Below are 15,287 nucleotides of genomic sequence, written 5' to 3'. Positions count from 1 at the left end.
AGGAATCGATATGTTTAATATTATTTAAACTCGAATGAGTTAGACTCGTCATTTGGCACACAGAAAAAAAATTTCGTGACGAGCCTCAGTCGTCAAAAGTACCCACATAGTTAAATGTAAAATAAATATTATAAATAAATAATTAAGCAGAGTGAAAGTGTGAATGACCGGGTTAGTTCGCCTTTTGTGAGAAAAAGAACTTGTCTTTCGTAGAGTGCTGTCTTTTTCGTAATGTAATACTTGGAGGTGGATAACTGTGACTAGAGGGATTACGAAAGAAGTATAAAATTATGCGGAATGATATGGGAGACATCCAGAGATCCGTAATCCGATTTCGTTGCGAGACGGTTAGACGGCGAGACAGTGCCAGCTTATCACAATATTACATTACGCCTTCTAATCACTTAAATTTGTGAAAAAATAGAAGAACAAAAGAAGAGGTAAGTATTGTACTTATATAGTAATATTAAATCTGTAAAAAAGATTTGAAATAAATAAATTATTCTTTTCTGACATGAATATCTCTAATTGATAAATAAGTATTAAACCCATTCGCTAGACAATAAAGACAATATCTTTCATATTAATTTCATATCTGACAATGAGAACCATTATGTAACAAGACATTCGATAAAATAAGGAAAATATGTTTCTATATAAACCTTGTATAATTCAATTTCTTTCGAGTTAAAACTAAATTAGATAATTTGAAACTCATAGTACAATATAATGTACAGTAATATTACAACTATTATATTAACAATGTTAAAAGTCGCTTTACGGAGATAAAGAAAATAAAACAGAAATTAATGTTGCTTTATTAATAAAATTATAATATTTTGTTTTTCATTGCAAGAGAACTATGAATCTCCAGTTATAGTTTTGCTAAAAAAAAGTATGGGCCTACGATGCCGCCGCTCCAAAAAAAACATTTTTATAAATTTTCAGTTCGGCAAAGCGGTTTTTAGAACTTTCTGTAGATTAAAAAAAAGGTTAAACATTTTAGTCCTTATATATAAATAACTATATTATAGGAAATATAACTAGTGTTACTCAGCAAACATTAATCTATGAATATAAATTATTACGTAATTTAATAGCGGAAGAATAAAACATGAAAGAAGTTGATTAGGGCATGACTTGAAAACAACATAGTAATTGTACTTCCTAACGATTAATAGAACCAGCGAGGAAATATCAAAGCCACACGATTGCCGGCCCGAAACAATTATCTTCATGCCTTATCGGAACGTGAAACAGTGCTAAATTACCGATATGAGTGACAGCATTATGTGAGTTTAGATCGCGCGTAAATGCAGTGCCGTCATGCGACTATATCGCGATGCTATTATGCGGACTACCGGGAGCCGCGATTGAGATTTAAACGTTTCACGACAGGTAATAATGAGTTAAGTCGATTGAATTGAATCGACAAACTATGTGAATGAAATTGCTTCGAACGTGGTGTCGTGTTCTTGGTGGATGCTGACGGTGAACCACTGGACCAATTCGAAATGAGAGATAGCAAGTGAGACAGAAATAAAGAGAGAAAGAGAGAAAGAGAGAGAAAATCATTGCACCAGTAAATCCGCGAACGCTTTTAAGCTTTCTGATAGGAAACTTTGTCAAAAGCATGCCGGTAGTAGTTTCCACTGTTCGAAAAAGAATCTCGAGAAAATGTCGAAAGACGAAATCGCGTTATCTGAGTCTTCGATCCTTCTCCAACCCCTCTTTCTCGGTTTTAAAGACGATTGTAGTAGGTCCCGCACTTTTCTCTAACATCTATTCTTTCTCTCTCTTTTTCTTTTCTATCTTTCATTTGACGTAACGATTCGGAAAACGCGATTTTACGCGAAGGATCCTTCTCTTCGCGTACTTCATCCATCTCTTTCCTTCATTCGTAAGACAAAAAGAAAAAAGATAAAAAACAAGTGGGCAGAAATTTTGTCGAACGATCTGCTCATATACGGGCTCGCTAAGAGCCGTCAAGAGGGAAAATGAGCTAAGAGAGAGGTCTATCAAGCTCAACTATTCGAACGATCAGCGTGGATAAGAGTATTGACCTAAAGATCATCTGAGCTGATTTTATCCAACGATAAGAAGGAAAACTTATCTCATGTTATTACACACGCACATAAACACACACATATATATCGAGTAGAATATATATATATAGCTATAATAAAACATTATGATAAAAAGTGGTCCAATTGCTGGTCCACCCGTATATTTCTGTTTCGTTTAATAGCAATAAATCTTGTCCCGTTTCGAGCAGCACGGTAGAAATCAATACGATTCTAATCGAAAAACGGGAAGAAGGAAACAAATTTGACTTGCATGTGTAACAAATGAAAAGATACTTTAGAATACGATGAGAAAAAACCGTATGAAGATATTTCTTAATAAATCTTATTTTTTTATTTTATTAACTACTTAAATCTATTGATTTATTTAATATAGACGTTTGAACACTTGGAACGGTCTACACGTTCACACGCGAAAGGAAATGAGAAAAAAACAATAGAGGAAGAAAAATAGAAAGTATAGACAAGTCTGTAGACGATCGTTCGCACAAGCACAGGGTGGAATAACCGCTACATCACGCGTAATGTTCCACCCAGCTGCAGTCTCACTTGGACGATTCCGAGTGCCAGGGGGTTATAACGTTGCTCGGATTCGTTTTTTGCGCGGGCACGTTCCGGTACTAGCACTGGCATCGATTTCGCATCTACCGAGCGTCTCGGTCATGGAAAGAGAGAGGAGAGAAAAAGAAGATAGAGAGCAAGAGAGAGAAAGAGGGAAAAGGAGGGAAAAGGTAGAAAAGGACTTCCATTACCGGGCGTTCCATTTCCACATTGATGTTGGACTTATTTTGTAGAAAATGTGAACGGGGACAATGCCGTACGATTTCAAGTACGTCGACTTCGAGGCTGGGCCACCACACATATCGACTTTCAACTACTAGTATATGCGGACAACCAAATCGTACAATTCAAATACGCACGTAGGTATATAAATACGTAAGAACGAACAATATCGACTGGTTTTGTGGTTCGCTGGAACTAACGGGGAACGACTATTTGATTTTTCTTTACATAGGATTCGACTTGCCGTGACGAGAGAACACGATCGTAAAGAGTAGTAAATATTTGTCTGAAGCTTTGATTTCTTTATAATCTTTTTCCTTATTTTTTCTTTTTCTTTTTATCTCCATGTTTTCTCGTATTAAAACAATTTGCTAGATTACTATCGGACAAAACTATTTTCGCGTATAGATGAATAAAAATATGTATTGAATATGACGTCCAGAGATGAACGACTAACTAAGATTAGAGAAATTGTCGGAAATTTTTTCGAACTATATAGAAACGTTGGTAAATTTTTCACCGATTCGTTAACGTTTCGATCTCAAATAACAAAAGTAAATATGAGAATACTAAACAAGCGTGACAATTTCGTTGGCCATGAAAACGGTTCTGTTAAACGATTGTTTTTGAAACACATGTACGTTCCCTTTATTAAAGTAAACGCTATAATATCGATCAATAATATTTCGATATTTTGTACGAATGATAGATGTTAGGAAATATCAAAGATACAACATAAACAAATTAAACGTTAATAGAATAAGAAATGAACACGAACGATAAATCTTAACGTAACATTGAAGGAAGCAAATATTTTTATCGAAGGACGTTAAACAAATTATCGATATTCTCTTTGATGACGTACTATGGTATATTCTGATTGATTTATACTGACGAATATTTTCATCTCTATTTCTTGAAAGGAAATAAGAGAAGAATTCTTTTTTGATTTACCAAAACCAGGTACATATAACATTTCTACATAAAGAAAACGTAATTTTCGGACTGGCAGAAGTCAGTTAATACTCATATACACTGTCTATGCATATGTATCTATCTGCTATGTACCAATCTGTTTTTCTCTCTCTTCCCTCCTTCTCTTCATATCTATAACTGATGAACGTATACCGAGAGAGTAATACAATTATATTCAACCGTACCGCGGGGTTCGATGCGATCGGTCACTTTAATATGCAGTTTGCAAGGACGAATGTACGAAAGGAAATATTCGATATGACTGGTAACTTAACCACATGGATACATATGTATTGTAAGTAACCACTATGACATATGCATTTATATATACATGTGAGTAAATACAATCGTCCTTGCCGTTGATGGTGTTGCTGTTATCGCAAAACAAATACAACTCTATTAGCTGGTAATCCATGCAAGAAAATACGAGAAAGGTACTGAAGCCCATGGGAAAGAGAGATGTATAGGACGACGTTTGTTTCACTGTAAACTCGTTTGTTCGATTACTTCGTATAGCCCGAAGGAGAGTAGGTGGATGGGTGGTCAGTCAGCCTTCGGTTCGATGACAGAACAATAGGCTTTTTTGCCGATTAATCCGATCGGAGTGCGGAATGTGTTCCGAGCGCTTTTCTATTTATGGATTCTCTACCTCTTTTCTCTCGCTTCACAAGCCAACAACGCTATCGTCGCGCTTTTTCGTTGTCAATTTTCAACGTCGTTCTATCCTATCTTTCTCTTTCCCTCTTATTTTCCTTTCTTTTTCCTCTCTTTTCTCAACAATGCTTGATATGCATGAACAATAATCCTTTAACTTTTTTGCAAGCTCTCGATATTTTATGTAATAATATTCCTATCTCGCGTATGCGTGTAAAAATATAATCGCGATCGCAATGTTCTTTTTCGAATCATCTATCTCTCGTTAAACTTTAATCGAATCGATGAAAATAAGTTATGGATTTGTCTAACAGGAATTTTCTGGGACACCAATAATCATTCAATTTTCAGATTAATTTTTAAATCATAATTCACATAAAAGGCTTATGCTATTATTCGTATTGTACGTGTATCTCTTCCTACATATTTATCTATTCACGATGAATAAACCCAAAAGACTACTGCTTCATGTCTTCGTCGTATCTATAATAACGAGAGCGGATAATGGCAAAAGGAAAGTACGCTCTAATAGCAAGAAAAAGCTGATTGATATATTTTTACTCGCGTAAGAAAACACAACGTAATAAGGTGTTAAAAAGTAAACATTTTTCATCGGTGAACGAGCAGAGTCGTTCAATCGAAGACATATTTTTTTATCTCTTTTATTTTAACGAAGCTAATAAGAAACAGATATTAAATTCGTTCTAAAAACCTTGGCTCATTTTTTCACCAATCACACAACACATGGGAAAAAATACAATATATGTATTCCCACTGTTTGCTTACACACATACAGACATACGACACGCCTACATATAGGAAGTATAAAAAGTTTTGTTTTACTATTCGACACAACTTGGTAGTAAGTACTATATTACATAGTAAGTTGAGTAGACGAACATAGTAGAACAGCGTGGAAACTCCATTGTGGCCTCGGCGACAGATTAAGTAAACAGCAATGATTTTTAATACACCGTTAAACTCCAGACCGCAAATTCTCCTCGTTCTCGACCGAACTGCAATTTACTAAAACGTAGGTAAACTGGAATCAATCTCGACTATGGTGAACTTCCTTGTAGTAGCAGAGAGGGAGAAAGATAGAGATAGACCGAAGGACAGAGACAGTTTCTTGTTTGCACCAACAACCGTCAATCATCATCTTACGTGAAGTTAAGACTTGTGTAAAGGAAGTTTGTTTCGAAACGACTAAACAGGATCGGTAACTTTTAAACTCGATTTGATAACTATAGAAGTCGAAACAGAGCCCGTAGAACATTCGATTAGCATAAATTATTATAATATCGGCGTATTTGAGATATAAATGTAGCTCGTCTTCTAAATTCACCTTGTGATACGTTAAACGTTTAACTTTCAGAACGTTGAGAACTTTCCTTGCTACTTGACGTGCCAACACGGTTATGTGTGCATACGAACGCTCAACGCGTCGTCAAGAGAATGGAAATTCTATACGTTAATTGTAAGAGAGTGGATAAGCACACTCTTTCTTTTCTCTTCTCGATATCCTTAACATCAAGGAAGAAATATAAACCATTAGAAGACGATTCCAGTTCTTCACTATCGAGCATACGGGCGAGCTATATGTTAAGCTATATACAGCAAAGATAATCCACTGCTAAGCTCGTTCAATTCGTAAAGGCTCTTTATCTTTCTTTCTCTCTCTCTCTCTCTCTCTCACACACACGTTCCCTCGTTCTCTCTTTCTCTCTCTCTTCTCGAGCACGCGCTGTACTCCTTTCAGCCACTGTTTGTTTGAAGATTTGCTATTTCGCTTGACTCCCTCTCTATCTTCCCGTCAGCCTACCTTCCCTCCCCGCTCCCTCCTTATGTCTCTCATATCTTTTCCGGCAACTATTAACGCTCGACATCGCGTCTTGCAGTTTCACGGCTCTGACGTAACAGTTTCCTTAGAATGGAAAAGGGACTAGGATCGTCTTAACAATTCACGAGAAATCTTAGATAAATAGAGTAAGAGAGAGAGAGAGAAAGAAGAATAGATGAGATTAGACAAAATGAAAAAAGACTGACATATAATTTAGAAAGATGAAATTTATTTTAAAATATTACCACGCAGCAAATTGAGGCAGAATACTTTTTAAATAATTATTTGGTAAAGCATTCTACCTAGCGCGGTTTAGGTCAATGGCTGACAGAACTCTGGTTGGCAAACTATTAACGATTTAACTAAATTAATTAATGGTCGTCAGTTAGTTTTATAAACTAACAGGCCTTTGACTATTTAATTTGTGAACCCACGGCTAGCTCAACTATTACTCGAAATGATCACAAGGCGGATAGAATTGAATAATCCAAGAGTATATTTCATGCTAAAGCATAGGAAATAAAAGATGAGCAAAAAATGCGAGTAAATTAAATTTAACTTACGTGAGTGTATTCAGTTCTTTCCGGAACACATTTTGGTCACTTTATTTTAGACAAATATTTATTTGAGGTCAATGTAATTTATTGATGATATAAGTATTCTCGATATAAGTATCAAAATTATTCAAAACTATTCAAAGCACAAAGAAACTATCTACGAGATTCTTCGAGGGCTGATTATCCACGCTCCAAGGCGGTTGATGTATGATGAGTCGTTGACTTTTCACACCTTAAGACGGTTGATGGAGAAATCTAACTTTCCACATTCTATGATGATCTACGGAGAAGTCCACGTTCTTTCTTATCTTATGAGTAAACGAATACCTATACATAGATTTTTTTAAATCATTTATAAACGTTTATCAATATTAATAATGACTTATTGCTAAAAATAATAGCAATGGCGATTACTTTATAAACAACCAATGTATGCAATCATAAGTTTAGTCATACGGTAGTACAAATATTTTGGAGAGTCACTGTAGGTATCATCAGGTAATGGAAAGGTAAAGATAAGAAGAGGTAAAGTGTAAGCTTGTGAAATCGCAACACGAGTTGAAAATTTATATCCGTATAAACACAAGTCGATTCAATCACACAATCTATGAGCCATCGAGAACCAAACTTGTTCCAGCATGTATGATCGCAACGCGTAGTCAATTAGACGTATGACTGAACTTTCGGCGAAATGTAACTTTTGCTGATTAAAGCTATTGAACTTTCCGTCTGCTGAGTAACTACTTGTCTATAACAATGCAGTAGCTACCTACAGATCGGAAGTTTTGATGCCGCCATTGTCACTACTACTATTATTCAACCGACGTTACAATAACAGCTTTCCTCCCTCCTCCTATTCGAATAATATGCAAATGTGAAAGAGAAAATCCGAATGAAAAACACTTCTCGTTTTAACCCGTTCTTCGCTCTAACGACAGATTATATACAAACTTTTTATAATTTTTTCATTCTTCAATATAAAATATTATTTTTTAAGTACACGAATAAGTGGTAACGCAACAATTGAATAATAGTTTCGCAAATTAAACTAATTTGTTTAATTATACACATACTAGTACCTTCGAATAGTATTAAAATATATTGTGTTATATGATACTTCGATGCTCCCGAATAAAAAAAAAAGCACATAAAGGATAAACAAATTATCTTTAAATGGCACCGTAGCAATAAGCTCAAATATAACAGGAGACAAAGTATTTCTAATTATACATTCCGAACCATCCTTTATCCACATTCTCTCTCACGCATTTCCATGCATTTTCCAGAGCGTGATAAAGCGCATCGAGTCTCTCGTTCGATCGTAGGATAAATGCATGCGGGGCCAGCTGCGGTAAAATTCGCGCGCAGCCGTTGCATCGGCCACAGGTCGTCGTCATTGTATGCACTAAAGTCGTTTTTATACGTACGCGCTTTTTGTACAAATAAATAAACCAATATATATACATATATATATATATACATCCTGGAATTGGAAGAATTTCAAGTGAAGCAAATGGTACGCGTTGCACCTGCCGATCTCAGTTTGTTCTTTTAATTGTTCTTCATAATTCATATTATCTCTGTTTCTTTTTTTACTTTTGTTTATCTATTTGCTAACATTATCCCTTTATCTCTCTTCTACATACACTATCACCGTATCATAATTATTATAGTTATTATTATTTTATTATTATTATCATTCAAAATTATTGCAACTAGGACTTTGTGCTCATTTTTTAATGACTATGCCATTTCTTTTTTTTCAAATTTTTCAATTTATTTACAGACAAGTTCTGACCACAAAACTCCCAACATCAAATTATTGGATTTGTCAATAAGCAATATCGAAATTTTTTCTATCGAATTTTCAATGAAATTTATTAAATAAAAAGTTTTATTTACCTACATGTAAAATATTGACAACATCGATATTATTTATTGGTCAATCGAATATAACAACCTAACAAGTTAATATAATATATATGCAATATTATACATGCAATACTACAATATATCAATATATAAATTATTATATACAACAGAACAAAGAGTAACATTGAATTTATAATAAAAAATTGCAAAATAATGTATAACTTCCGAGGATCGAGCTGACTCGTTCGTAACAACCTATTTATCTCTCTCTTCCACTTATTCTCTTTCTTTTATAGAATGAAAACATGGACAAGGACGATGAACGTGGAAACGCAGGACTTCCATCGTACGAGACACGGATCCATGACTGACGAGAGGATAGATTTATTATGCCACAGTCGGCCCGATTTTCCCCTTCGTTCTAAACTCGTCCCCGGAGAAGCATTGTCAAGCGCTGTGACCGACAACATGAAGGTATGAGAGAGAACGAGGGATAGAGATAGGCATACAGCAACGAGCGGATTTCCGCACGCGGCTCCAAGATCCATTTCACCCTACCGGGATGGAAGAGAGAATGCGGCCCGCATTTTGTGCCGCAATGCGACTCGATCGAGATTCGACTAATCGTCCTTACTCAAGATTTCTCTCTCTTTCTCTCTCTCCCTCTTCTTCTACATTAACCACTTCTCTTTCTTCGTCCCTCTCTTCTACACCATGTGAATTGTCTCGTCAAATAAATCATTCGAAAGGCATGTTCTTACTATTATCTAAGGACACAATTTTTAATAGATTAATCGTTTTAACAGAATAAGCTTGATGTCTATTTTGAATTAATTAAAAAAAAAACTCGGGCAACCTAGGTAAAAACGGATCGTATAATTCATATGATCTAGAATAGACGAAGAAAAAACGCGAGAGAGAGCGACAGAGAAAAAAAGAAAGAAAATACTAGACGAACTTGTGTCCACGTCGCCATCATTCCTCATAAATTTTCCTGAAACCCTTCAGCATTTACAAACACAAATTATTTACATACGTTTCAAGCAAAGCGGTTGCGAGACGAGAGAAAAAAAGGAAAGAGAGAAAGAGAGAGAGGGAGAGAGGGAGAGAGGGAGAGAGAGGGAGAGAGGGAGAGGGAGAGAGAGAAAGAGAGAGAAACGTGGCCTTTGCTGAAATAGTAATGCCATGCTTTACATTTCGTGCCGCGGAAAACGCGTTTCTGCCGCAGTAGTATTATTCAGCGACAGTAAGAGAACAAGCTAAGCCTCGCCCGGCAACTTTTCTTATTCCGAACTCGTCTCGTACATGAACGCCCGGTAACTGCATCGGTACACTGTGCAACGCGAGCCTGTGTAACGAAGAAGACAACGAACAAATTCACAAAAACATATGTAGGTATATGTATATCTCTACCAATACACGGACGAGAATAACACGCGGATATATCGTACTTGTATTCGTTTACGAGATTAGGTCGCTCCAAGAGACAGAGAGTATTCCAACTTTCCACCATCTCATGATTTTCCTTTTTCTTCTTTCTTCATCTATCTACTTCCTTCCTATACATATATATATACACACACGCATACATATGTATCGTTCTCTTTTCTATCTTTCTTTTTCTTTTAACCCTGTTTACTTTCTCACTCTATCATCCAGTTTCTATTTCTCGTTACGTTTATCCTTTCTTTCCTCCTTCTTCTTATTTTTTCTCTTCTTTGTCTAACAATATTATTCTCTTTTTCTACCCCGCGTGAAAAGAGAAAAAGTAAAAAAAATAAAAAATAAAGAAGAAGGCCCTAAGCAGATAAATATGTCCCGTATTCTTTCCCCAGGTATTGCGGTCGACACGGCGGACTAAAATACGGCCCTTTTATTATCCTATGAGTTTTAGCACGTACCAACGTGCCTCTGCAATAAAGTCCCGACAGAATAAACTCCCAAGTAAAACCTACGATCCGGATAAACCACTTGCTGTTCTCTCATTCTCTTTCTCTCTCTCTCTCTCTCTCTCTCTCTCTCTTTCTCTTTTCTTTCTACTCCACTTGCTATGTTGCTTCTACGGCAAAACTAACATATCTTACTAACCCTTCGGTATCTTCTGCTTATTACCCACGAATCTATTTCTCTCCCTTTCTGTCAATATTTATGCGAGCGTGTCGATCACGTTTCACTTTAATTCTCATCTTTGGAAGAAGGGGAATAGAAAATTTCTAAGTGATTTCATACTGCTCCCTGTCAAATGTTTTCAAATCTGAAAAAACCAATAGAAAGATTTACAAGAGTTGAATGTCGATGATTCTGTGTATGTGCGTATGTTTTCTTTTGTGTAATGACAAAGAGAGTAAAGTAAAAAAGAAAGAAAAAGACGCACGCAGTTGAGTTCGTTCCTTAATAACTGGACCCGACTTGATTATGGTCGCCACGGGTGCATTGGTCGTTGCAAGCCTTAGCGGTCGCATCGAACGAAATGTTCCGCTAATGGGCCGGATACGGATGAAAAATTATCTCGGTTTAATGCTCTCCACCGTTTTTAGTTATTACGTCGGTTTTAAAGCTCCGTTGGGAACGTCGACGATATGTGGCCGCTCTATCCATCGCATGTACGAGAGAAAAAGAGAGAGAATAAGAAAAAAAGGACCGAACTCACCAGAGAAATTCGATATTTCATTTCATAATTAAATCTTTAATTATCGGAACTAATAGTCATCTTCCTCTACATTACTGCAAAATCACTATACTCTAACATTCTATAACTTTGTTTGAACAGAATTATACAGTTGACTTGAGTTATATTAGAGTATCTGTAGTATATATATATGTTTTACAAATATATTATAAAACATAAGAGCTATTGAAATATTTATGGAATTCTTTTGAACAAGTTATATAATTTTCTTTTAATTATTACTTTTCCATCAATTCCTATGCTACAAACTTAATTTCAAGTATCATGCTTTATTTGGTAAATATAATATATTCATTTCATGACACTAATAATTTTGTTAAAAAAAAGACAATGATATTTATTTTCAAAAGACTTCGATTGATTCGTCAAAGAATTCGATTGACTTCGTCAATTTTGACAGAGGATCTGGGATAATTAAAAATTGAATTATTCAATCAGAGAGTAAGATACAATTCAAAACGTATCTCGTAGTAGGACATTGATTCTCTCGTTACTACATTCAGTGACGATAACGATGAGCCCTTCGAAGGACGTTGGGCTAGTCATCGAGTCTCGATTGGAACCCCGAATACGATACTCGAGAGATTAGAGAATACTCAATTACGGGATTTGGTATCATAGAATTCGAGAGCTTTGGATTAAGGACGCTCATCGTGGGAGTAACTTTGGATTATATAACGCCGTGTACCAATACGATTCCCACCAGTCACTATTTCCATCTCCATCTTTATCTCTCTCTCTCTTTCTCTCTCTTTTTTATGTATTTGTATCTATGAGATAGGACTTGTAAATGCTTCGAAAAGATGGATCAAATGATACTACCTCTCTCTTTCTATAATACGTTGTCGAATTTCTTTGATATTCCTAATGATAGACAAGATTGTCGCCTGGAATAGAAAAAAAAGGACAAAAAGAATATAGGAATAAATTTTCTTCCGACGAAATGAAAATTTCATTCGATTCTTTCAGATCAATTGGAACAACAAACGACGGCGAAGCAATTTATTTGCGATTATTCTTGTGTACTTTTCCAGCGTGCGTTTGCTTTTCATAGGAAGCTTCGACATACCTCGAATCCATAACTATTTTTGACGTTTTCGCTTGACGCGCAAGAGGTTAAGGTCGATGTACAAAAATCATGAGAATCTATAGAAAGATATAATCTTGATTATATTTCACCGAGAATAGATAAAAAGTTATATATATATAACGATTTTTGCGATTTAATACAACCTTGTTGTAAGATAAACGAATTCAAAAGTAGACAAACAAAAATTGACGAAACGATCGAAAAACGTTCTAGATCAAACGTTATCCGATAGGCATTAATCATAATACCTAACCTAATTAAATCCGTCTAAATCGAGCTAAATCCGATTTACTCTGGTCGTTCTGTAAAATCGGGTTAGAACGTTTACTCGTAGTTAACGCTCTCGGAGATTTGCATCATCCAACGGCTTTTCACTTCGATCGGCTGATGGCCGCCGACAGGTCCGGAAAACATTTTTTCTTCTTTAAAAAAAAAAAAGAAACAAATAAAAAATAAACATTAATTCGTGCAATCAGACCAACCGATAGAGAATAAAGAGCTAGGCGAAAGGGATCGGATAAAATTGTGTTGGTGGTTTTAGCAGGCAAACCATAATCCTTATCGTTGAAGTGCTTACGATAAACGCGAAGTCGCCTTTAACTTGTTACACGGTAACACATCGACGATTATCTAAATTACTTCGTAAATCTGCCAGCCGAATCGGTCGAGCTTGGAGTCCGTGTTATTACGTAACATAAATCGCTATCCACGCGTTCGTAAAAGCTTTTAAAGCGCGAGTCACGCGCGCGCTTTTCATCCAGCAAACACACTCATTCCTTCCCTATCCGCAAAACCCCTCGCAACTTTGTCAGCTCGTTCTCAGTAACATCAATAAAAAAGATATATCGTCTCGTTAGAATTTCGAAAAATCACGAAATTGCTCGAAACGATATTATACATAAAATGAGTTTTAAGAATACCAATAATAAGTAAATCGATGAGAGGAGAACACGATAAAAAAAAAGAACAAAAAATAGAAAAAAGATAACAGTAGAGTGACATTAAAGAGGGTCAAACACGTTCGATAATATTCCTAACGTGGAGGCGCGATAAAGTAGTAGGTACGGGTAAGATAATCGTTTGGGTTCTCCCTATATCAACATCGAAGTAGTAAGTGACTCGAGGCGTGCCGGCAGAAAGACGACGAGTGCCGCTCTGCTCTGCGAAAGGGTCGCTTGGGTGGATTGATTCAAAGCAAGAGGCACTCACCGATCATCGTAGACGAAACCCGCTTGCAGGGTGTTGCAGTAGAGGGCCGTCGCGACGAGGGCGCAGGCTACGGCTAGGATATCCATGTCACATCGTGCCGAGGACGACGGTGCCGGCTGCAGCGACGTCGACGGCGGCTTCTTAACTTGTTGAACGTCCACGGGCCTTCCTCCTCTTCCAGCTCCTCCTCCTCCTCCTCCTCTTCTCTTTCTCTTCCTAGCGTTCCTCCCTCCGCCTCCTCCTCCCCCTCCTCCTCCTCCGCCGCCTCCTCCTCCTCCACCACCACCAACACCACCACCAGCACCACCTGCACCACCTCCACCCCTTCTTCTTGATTCTACCCTTATTAAGCCGCTCGAGACGTCCAGTGGACGTTCCACTGAAGACCGATACTCCGAAAATGTCCGGAAAGACGTCGCTCGATCGGGACGAATGTCGGTGTTGGCTGACGAATCACAATCAGATTCGCAAGACCAAACACCTTATCCTCTTCCTATTGTATTGAAAGAGAAAAAAAATCTTGTGTCGACGATGAACGGAATTCCCTTGTCCCGCGTCCACTTTCTCCAGCGTCCTCTTTTGATTAGTTCGATCTTTCGAATTATAAACGTTTCCAAAGTAGGATGAAATAATGACTTGTTAACACTGTGACGAATCACTATAACGCACCGAGACACCTAATCTAGATTATAATAGGATTAATTGCCGTAAGAATTGTTGGTTGATTCTTCCTTAAAAACCACTTTCGTAGATACTTTTTTCTTATTGACGTTTAGACGAAAGAGCATCGGTAAAGAAGAGGGTACCTCTATTGTCAACAATAAGAAAAACCAAGCAAGGTTATATATATTTGTTCAACAGTTTGTTATGCAGTAAAGTGGTCCGTATTTGAAAGAACAAACTCTAATTTGGCTTTTTTCAAATCGTTAGTTTGTTCGTTCATTCGTTCGTTCTTCTCGCCTAAAATGACGAGATATTTAATATTTTTTCTAAACAATATGGAGAAAGATTTTCTTTTATGAAACAGTTGGACCACTGTAACGAACTCAATTGGAAAGATTTCTCTTTTCTAATCGAATGAGAATAATGTTTCGTCGATCGCCTAATGAATGAGAGAAACGAAAGCAATGGTGGACACAGTTGATCCACGACGCGGCGCATGTTCCGGATGCGGAACGGCAACTGTCGCGCGCCCCCCGAGGACGAGAGCTTTATACGCGGAAGAGACGGGCATCGATCGGACGAGCGCTTGCGCTCTCTCCTCCTCCCACTTTTAGGTTCTCCTCCTCCTCCTCCACCACCTCCTCCTCTCATTCTCCTCATCCGCCCCTCTTTCTCCACCTCCTCTCTTCCACCTCACCTTTCCATCCCTATCCGTCCTTGCTTCCTTCCTTCCTTGCCGTTTTCCATGTATGTATATACATACCTAGATCACGACCTTCCGCGAGCACGACAATGAGCGGCATGTCGCAATCGCGACCAACCGGCCGAATATAACGGAGAGACCATCACTGACCAATATCAAACCTTTTCG

General features: G+C 37.1%; 1 protein-coding gene across 2 annotated transcripts in view; it reads right to left on the bottom strand.

Moving 5' to 3' along the window:
- Positions 1-13,975, bottom strand: part of LOC122514700 (protein O-mannosyl-transferase TMTC2-like) — a 248,262-nt gene extending 234,287 nt beyond the window's left edge. For both annotated transcript variants that reach the window (XM_043631676.1, XM_043631685.1), the window contains exon 1: positions 13,754-13,975. In XM_043631676.1, coding sequence (XP_043487611.1) covers positions 13,754-13,839 — 86 coding nt within the window. In that variant the 5' untranslated portion in view covers positions 13,840-13,975. The remainder of the gene's footprint in view (positions 1-13,753) is intronic.
- Positions 13,976-15,287: the final 1,312 nt, after the last annotated feature.

Source organism: Polistes fuscatus, unplaced genomic scaffold (genome assembly GCF_010416935.1).
Source record: "Polistes fuscatus isolate 324 unplaced genomic scaffold, CU_Pfus_HIC Scaffold1, whole genome shotgun sequence".
NCBI lineage: Eukaryota > Metazoa > Arthropoda > Insecta > Hymenoptera > Vespidae > Polistes > Polistes fuscatus.
This window is presented reverse-complemented; position numbering and strand designations above follow the sequence as displayed.